This window comes from Papaver somniferum, chromosome 10 (genome assembly GCF_003573695.1).
Source record: "Papaver somniferum cultivar HN1 chromosome 10, ASM357369v1, whole genome shotgun sequence".
Lineage (NCBI taxonomy): Eukaryota > Viridiplantae > Streptophyta > Magnoliopsida > Ranunculales > Papaveraceae > Papaver > Papaver somniferum.
The window spans coordinates 156,438,043-156,447,104 of record NC_039367.1 but is presented as its reverse complement, the minus strand read 5'-3'; the positions used below and the strand labels follow the sequence as shown (position 1 = coordinate 156,447,104).

General features: G+C 36.2%; 1 protein-coding gene across 1 annotated transcript; it reads left to right on the top strand.

The window, feature by feature from the left end:
* The first annotated feature begins 5,302 nt into the window (after nt 1–5,302).
* Nucleotides 5,303–8,747, top strand: LOC113319577 (ubiquitin carboxyl-terminal hydrolase 13-like). The gene has a single exon (XM_026567826.1). It carries the CDS (start codon nt 5,303–5,305, stop codon nt 8,573–8,575), a length of 3,273 nt encoding a protein of 1,090 aa, XP_026423611.1. The 3' UTR covers nt 8,576–8,747.
* Nucleotides 8,748–9,062: the final 315 nt, after the last annotated feature.

The following is a 9,062-nucleotide window of genomic DNA, read 5'->3' as shown; positions in this document are numbered from 1 at the left end:
AGATGAGTTTCAGTCTCCACATACCTTTTGTTGATGAAGTTCCAGAAGCTCTCCTTAGTAGTTCTTCGTCTTCAATTGATGAACCCCGTGAAGTCTAAAGTTCAACTACACAATCTATCCTAGTCCGAGACATAGGTATAAGTAGACTAGAAATCAAGACTTATAGTTTTGATCACTAAACTTGAAAAACAAGCTTGAGATAGTAATGCTTGAGAGTTTGACTGATAGATGTTGTAACACAACCCTTACCAAGCCGTAAATCTATGTTTTCCCATACGATAAGTACACGTCCCAGCACAAATTTATCTGTGATGCCAGTGTTCAGATTTGCGGGTTGGTAACGGTTGAAACCCAATCGACTGTCCATATACGGCGCGGTCTTTCCATTGATCCTAGTCGTAAATGGATCATTTCATTGAGATATTGTTAATTGGATTGAGTTGTTGAATTGATTTTTTTGAGGAACGACTAGTTTTTTCAAAAACTATATGTTGGGTCATCTTTTTGATATAAAATGACCCTTTTCCAACAAAAAAATTATGAAAAAACTCTCTCACAATTCTCAACTCTCCTTCTATTTGTTCCAATAAAAAAGAAAAACATGTACTCACTACCCCACCAAAGAAGATGTTGCAATTGTCAAAGCGTTTCTGACGGTAGCAAAGCATTACGAAGATGTAAACATTTACATTGTTTTTGTGACATTAGACGGAAATAATAATGGAAGATCGATGAAACTCATTAAAACAAGATTTGATAATATTTTTCCACAATTGTAAGATTTCAAAGAGGAAATGAGATCCGTAAAATAAAACAATCCAGTATGCCACGTGCTCAAAAGAGTAAGTTTGTCAATAATTCGTCCATCAAGTATTGTTTTTCATAGCATAAACTTATAATTGAATTGTTTTTCAGAGGGAAATGGTCGAAGCCGATTATGAGTGTGTCCATGGTAAGAAGTTTGACCTTTATGGTTGCTATCGTGTCTTGGAAGAAAGTAGTTTTGCTGATTTCTATCATTATTATTAAGACCGGTAATGTAATGATCTTTTCTTTGAAGTTTATGCTATGAAATATGTATGCCTTTCAATTTCAATGAAATATTATGGAATATGTATGCATGTCTTTTCCTTTTCCTAAGTTCCTAAAATTGGCACAATTATATAAGAATAAAGAGATAATTAACCTTCACTCAGAATGTTACGGTTAGGAAACAATACAAAAAACATTTGTCTGTCCAGTTAACGGATGGAATTTTTTTTACAAACTAACCGTCAAAATAGTACACGACCAGAACAATTGCAAGACCTAGTAATTAATTAACATACGACTGGGAAACAAATGTCGCGGGTGGGATCCTAAAGTTAATATAACAGACGAGAATTCCTAGCCGAAGCACAAGCAAATTTTTAGTTTTATGCAGATACAGAACAAAAAATGACTAGGGAAGTATCAACCGTAATAGGTAACCCATGGATGGGATTTCTTTAAGTCCCAACAGTAACAATCCGTTCACGGCTAGCTAGGTCGACAAGAAGTCCTAGCCGTTGTCAACCCTAAATTCATTGATGTGACTTATTAAACCAATCTAAAAGTAAAATAAATGGTGAATTTTTCGATTCTTAACATAGTTGAGGATTTACTGTTGTTTGGACTTAAAGTCATAACAAGTATACGGTGGATTTCATCTTGAAGATTCAACCTTAATAAACATTTTTCAAACTCAATGAAGATTTGATCAAAAATTTTGAATTTTGTTTAATCATAGGTTTGTTGATTGATTTTGAGAAGAATAAGAGATAAAGAAGTTGAATTAAGTTTGATTATGATTTTAGTAAAAGGGTAAGTCTAACTTTTAAGACTAATTAGGTCCCCCTAGCCAATTTTAGGATACTAGAATCCTATGAAGCCCCCAAAACCCAAATGGGTGCAACCCCATTAATAGGATTCTAATTGTAGTGCACCAAAAACTCATTAACTTTTTATATTATCTTATCTTATCATGGAAGATTCCATGATTGGAAGATTCCATGATTGGGAATCTAGAGAAAAATATCCAAATCTTGGATAAATCCAACATTAAAAAAGATTAATATATCAATTCTACTGAAAAGACATTAAGTGGACAAGATTTAGAGGTAAATAAGGGATCAACATTGGAACTTTGGTATGCCTTCTTTTTTTCTTTTTAAATTCGTTGAACCAGTCGCTGACTTCTGGACGAGTGGAAGGTTCTCATAGCAGTTAAGATACGAACGACTACCTAAAGCAGTATGTAGGTTGTGTCTGAATGACTACGTGCTTTCACAAACGACCATTTCTGGATGACTACAGTATGGATTGATATCCCTCTAAAATAAACAACTTGATATGTCTAAAGAGTGATGGTGGTGATCAGTGTTTGAAGATAGTGTAAAAAAGGTAGTCAGTGATAGGGATGATGAACAAAATTAATTCAGAACTTATAGGCTTTTTCTGTTTGGTTATTGGGGTCGTTTTATTGTTGTGTTAAAATAAAAAGCCAAAAAGTAGTATTAAGGATTTATGAAAAAATATTTAGGTGGTTAACAGTGAGGGTGACAATTGATGTGGGTGGTAAGCCGGAAAAGTGTGGGTGGAAAATATGTGAAACCATCAGAAGAGACTTGCATTTAACGATATCACATATTTATTTATTTTGAAAAAGGAAAAATTCAAATTAATAAGAAAGAGATCCAAGATAACACCTTTTAAAGTTTTTTTTGTTTTGTTTTGTTTTGAATGAAGATTAATTCTCACAATTTCATTGATATAAAAAAATTGTATACATCATGTTAAGACGCATCAATGAAAAACGTAATAACATACATTTTTTTTTTATTTCACAACAATAAGTAAATTTTAATATAAACGTATTAAATATATGAATTTAAAAAATAAAATTAATGACATTTGAGGATGGCCTTTGAATTAAAATCTATCATTTTGATTTGAAGAAATTGTCTTCTTCATTAATATGGAATTCTCCCAAATGGGAGTAATAAGCACAAAAATTATTACGATAACTAAATCTACCGTTGATTTTCATGAAATAGTAGAATCACATTACGCCGTAAGAAATCGCCATTTATGTATTTGAAACAGGATCGAAGAAGATATGAAAGGATAAAGAAGATTAGATTGAAAAGAATAAGAGGATCGAAGACATGCTCTTGATGCCACTTAGCAGAGAATAGAAGCGCGAATAAAAAAATTGATAGTAAAAGTAGAAGAATTATAGAGATATCTCTGTTTTTGATTAATAATAATGATAATAATAATAATTGTATAGATATCTCTGTTTTAAAAAATAAATAAATAACTAAAAAATAAAAATAATATTAAAGATTCTAGCAGTTATTTACTTTGATGTTGTCAAAAAGAAGATACATTCTAGTCTTCCCGTAACAGCGCCTGACTACACTTTATGGCAGTGTATCCGAGTAGAACATGCCTTGGACTTTCTTAAGTCCATTCTTATATCTGGGCTTAACCAAACTGTTGGTCCTAGACAATTCAATTATGTCTTGTTGCAGTGACTAGGGATACCTTTATTCGAGGAGAACAACTTATGCTCTTGCTGCAAACGACCCATGGATGACTTTGGTGACCATGCTATTCACTGTGCCAGTGAGGTTCGACAGAAATTTCGCCATGACTTAGTGAAAGATGCCTTCGCTGACATTTTTTATAAAGCGGGTGTCGCTGTTAGGAAGGAAGTCTCTTTGGGTTTCTCGAAGAACGGTATTGATCTCAAGCCTGCGGATATTATGGTTTACAATTGGGAGGACGGTAAGGATGTATGCATGGATGTTACGGGTGTATCGCCTTTTACAAGTGCTCAGACTCGTGTACCTGGCCAGGCCATTGCTGCTGCTATCACTCGCAAAAAAAAGAAATACTTGGACACCTGCTCTTTACATGGCTATGGTTTTGGTGTGCTGGCCTTTACCACCTTAGGTGAGCTCGGAGCGTATACAATTTTCATTCTCAAAAGAATGAGGAATTGCATGGCTAGACATGATGCCAATTTCAAGCTGGGCAATTCTCTTTTCCATAGGCTAGGAATTGTTATTCAAAAAGGTGTTGGCGACCAGCTTGTTGCTAGGCTGCCGATCATTCCTTGTAATATTGATTTTTCTTTATAATAAACATATAAATTAATAATTAATAATAATAATAATAATAAAAAATAATAATAATAATAATAATAATGTATTTCCTAAATTAATACATGTCTTACATCAAAATGTCGTCCATGTCTGCCGAGACCTACATTGCCAACAACAAAAAAGGATCCTTACTTTTTGTTTTCCCTTATTAATGAAGAAAAATTTTCTTGAATTAAGTCACTAGATTATTATGCCGCACTAAGAAGCATCAAAGAAATAGATAAGCCACATGAATTTTAGGCATGACACAAATCTGCACTAATTACAAGTCGTATTGTAAGTCTGGAAAAAGTGTGGAATATATAGTCTGAGGGCTTCAAAATTGGGGTTATCCACATTTTTTCCAAAGCATATGCCAAGATTTCATGGAAGTTACTTTGGAATCCGAGAGAAAGTGACAATCCCAATAGTATTAAACACTATTCTAAATCGCGCTCAATCTTGTGGTTGGTAATATTTCTAAATTAATAGTCTCTTTTTGACCGTTGATTTTGTGGAATATATTTTACTTTCCACAGTTAAACTCGAACTTCCATGATCTATTCCAAGTACTTAGATGTCATGGAATTTGGAAGATGCACAAAGATTTTCCTACTTTGACAAAGATATTAATTTGGAAAAATCTTCGGTCATTGGGGCAGGAGACGTTGTTAACAACAGTGAAGAAAAATGCTTCCCTAAAAAATCGCCTCTTACCGTAAAACTTCGATAAATTAATAACCTTGGGGCCGAAAAAAATTATTATTTTATCAAAATTATTAATTTATCGAGTTAAAATTTAGCATGTAGAAGACGGAAGAATTTTATTATCTTAGCGAAGTTTTACTGTATCTCCCTTCCGTCGTCAAGTAATCTTACTTTGCTTCGGTTTCCTATTAGAGACGTGACCTTAAAACAGTTTCCTTCCGTTATTATATTTCTTGTTATAGAAGCAAAGTCCGTCCATATAAAGCCGTGTTTATTTCCTTTTCATTGTAATACCCTGTTTGCCAAACTCTTTAACTCTATAAGTAAATCTTTTTTTTTCTCTTTTCCGATCATCGAAATCTCTCTTTCGTACTCTTACGAAATTTTCTGATTTTTATTCTTTAGTTTATATTTGATTTACAGACATGACTGTCTTGCCTCTTCCTCTACAGCCACATGATATTGATGATGAGATATCTAGTGAAGATCATGAAGGTGATGATGTGATGATTGTTGGAAGTCCCGAACCAGTGGAAGTCTCTCCAGCGGAAGCCGTTGTTAGCACAGTGGAAAATCAGGATCCTCCGTCTTCAAAATTTACCTGGAAGATTGAGAATTTTTCTAAGCTGGACCCTAAAAAACATCACTCGGATGCGTTCAATGTTGGTGATTCTAAATGGCGTGTGTTGTTGTTTCCCAAGGGAAACAGCGTAGATTACTTGTCGATGTACCTTGCTGTTGCGGATTGGGATGATTTTCCATTGGGGTGGGTTAGGTGTGCACAGTTCAGTTTGTCAGTCGTCAACCAAATTAATAACGAGGACACAGTGAGGAGAGAGACACAACCATACAAATTTAGTGCACAACACATTGATTTGGGTCATACAAGGTTCATGCCTCTTGGTGAACTCAACGACCCTGATAAAGGTTATATCGTAGAAGATACTTGTATTATTGAAGCAGAGGTTAAGATCATGCCTGACGATTGGACATATGATTCTAGAAAAGAAACGGGTTATGTTGGTCTTAAGAATCAAGGAGCAACATGTTATATGAACTCTCTTCTCCAGACTCTATATCATATTCCTTATTTCAGGAAGGCGGTGTACCATATGCCAACAACTGAGAATAATTTGGCATCAGGCAGCAGCATCCCTTTGGCTCTACAGACTTTGTTTTATAAGCTTCAGTACAAGAAAGATAGCGTCGGAACGAAAGAGCTTACTAAATCTTTTGGATGGAATACGAACCAGGCTTTCATGCAACATGATGTGCAGGAGCTTAATAGGGTTCTGTGTGAAAATCTAGAAAATAAAATGAAGGGAACTGCTGTGGAAGGTACGATACAACACTTGTTCGAAGGTCACCATATGAACTATATTGAATGCATTAATGTGGACTATAAATCTACTAGAAAGGAGTCCTTTTATGACATTCAACTTGATGTCAAAGGCTGTCAAGATGTTTATGCTTCTTTCGACAAGTATGTGGAAGTGGAGCGTCTTGAAGGTGATAACAAGTATCAAGCTGGTCAAGAGCATGGTTTACAAGATGCAAAGAAGGGTGTCCTTTTCATTGACTTCCCACCTGTTCTCCAACTCCAGCTGAAACGGTATGAGTATGATGTTATGCGGGACACTATGGTAAAGATAAATGATCGCTATGAATTCCCCCTGCAACTTGATCTTGACAGGGAGGATGGCAAATACTTATCACCAGATTCTGATAAGAGTGTTCGCAATCTCTACACACTTCAGGCTGTTTTGGTTCACAGTGGCGGGGGAGATGGGGGACACTACTATGCTTTTATTAGACCAACAGTCTCAGAGCAATGGTTCAAATTCAATGATGAGCTGGTAACAAAAGAAGATATCAAGCGGGTACTTGAGGAGCAATACGGAGGGGAGGCAAGATTTTCAAATGCATATATGCTTGTGTATATACGTGAAAGCAATAGAGATGAAATTATTTGTAACGTGGAGGAGAAGGACATTGCTGAACAGCTGAGGATTAGGTGGAAGAAAGAACAAGAAGAAAAGGAGCTCAAGAAGAAGGAAAAAGCAGAGGCTTACCAGTATACTACTATAAAGGTTGCTCGAGATGAGGACCTTTCTCAGCAGATTGGGAAAGATGTCTATTTTGACCTTGTTGATCACTACAAAGTTCGCAGTTTTCGTATCCAGAAACAAATGCCATTTAATCTATTCAAGGAGGAAGTTTTTAAAGAGTTTGGTGTACCAGTGCAATTTCAGCGGTTTTGGCTATGTCATAGTTATCGTCCATACCGACCATTAATGATTCAAGAGGAATCCCAATCTGTTCGGCAGGTCATAGAATTTCCAAATAAGGTGCCCGGCAATGGGGGATGGTGGTACCAAGACTTAATGCTGTTCTTGGAAGTAGAGATTGGGCCGGAATTACATCCCATAGCTCCTCCTTGTTATACACCAAAAGAAGATATTATTCTCTTTTTCAAGCTTTATGATGCTGAAAAGGAAGAAATTCGGTATGTGGGGAGACTCATTGTGAATCGTAATGGTATGCCTTTTGAAATTCTGAAAAAGCTTAATGAGATGGCTGGGTTCTCACCAGATGAGGAAATAGAACTTTATGAGGAATCAAGGTTTGCGCCTAAACACATAGACAAAAATCTCACATTCTGTGCTAGCAAGCTCATAGATGGGGACATTATTTGCTTCCAGAAACCTGCTTCAGCCGGTAGTATGACACAATTCCGCTTTCCTGATGTTCGTTCTTTTCTGGAAGAGGTTAGTAACCGTCAGGTTGTGCATTTTCGGTCTTTGGATAAGCCGATGGAAGATGATTTTTCTTTAGAGCTTTCGAAGGTACTAAAATATGATGATGTCACGGACAGAGTAGCACGCCATCTTTGTTTGGATGACCCAACCAAGATCAGACTTTTCCGTGAGAACTTTTACTCTCGGCCACAACCTATTAGGTACCAAGGTTTCCTCCGCTTGTCTCATATATTGATGAATCATTTCAATCAGCCAACTGATATTTTGTATTACGAAGTCCTGGACATTCCTTTACCCGAGTTGGAGGGTTTGAAAACTCTAAATGTTGCATTCCATCATGCAACAAAAGATGATAAGGTCGTTCATAGTATTAGATTTCCGGAACAAAGTACAGTTGGTGACTTGCTTAATGATCTGAAGACAAAGGTTGAGCTGTCTCATCCCGATGCGGAACTTAGATTGCTGGAAGTTTACGACCACAAGTTTTGGGAGGTTTTTTCGCTTAGTGAGAAGATCGAGAAAATTGATGAAAAATGGAAGCTACGGGCAGAGGAGATTCTAGAGGAGGAGAAAAACTTGGGTCCTCTGGATCGCTTGATTCATTTTTATCACTTCACAAAAGGACAGTACGTGGAACAGAATTTTGGGGAACCATTTTTCTTGGTTATCCATGAAGGAGAGACTTTAGATGCAGTCAAATTGCGCATTCAGATGAAATTGCAGGTTTCTGACGAGGAATTCGCTAAGTTGAAGTTCAAATCTCCGTCATGTCCGGGTCAATCTGAGTACCTTCAGGACTCAGATACAGTGTCCAGCCGTTTTCCGAGAAGATATGGTCATGATTATGGACCTAGGGAGGAGTACGTTGGCTTGGAGCATTCTGATAGTTCCCCAAAAACATCATATGCAGCCAGTAAAAGTCTACAAATAGCCGGGTAAATAAAAAGAGTACATGTCTCTAATTTTTACTACTATCTTAAGATGTAATTTCAAATTGCTTAACAGTACGTAGAGTCTCTAGCATATACGATTTCAGTTCTGTCTTTCCGTGTATTTGACACGTTCATTCTGTAAAAATGATTAGTGTATACACCTCCACGCACAACATCCTAGTCCTATCGGAATCATTTCATTAGAAAAACTTTTAGCAAGTAACTTTGGATCTGGATTCTGAAAGAGACGATTCCAAGAACCGCAAATTCTTGGCCTAATTCAATAAGCATGAAATTTGGTTTCTTGGTCGGAAAACTACTCAAATTTTCGGGTTGTAATATGTTTTCCAGAACCATAACTTGTAGTTGGGAATTACAAGTTACGACAGGTTATTTTGGCTGTTGAGTCTGGTTTCCAGAATCACGATTGGTTTACCTAGGCATAAATCTGGTTGGTTTTCTGAACTTTGTTGTCGTAATTCATCAAATTGATA

Coding starts and splice junctions, on each gene's coding strand:
- LOC113319577 (XM_026567826.1), top strand. CDS start 5,303: ATGACTGTCTTGCCTCTTCCTCTACAGCCACATGATATTGATGATGAG.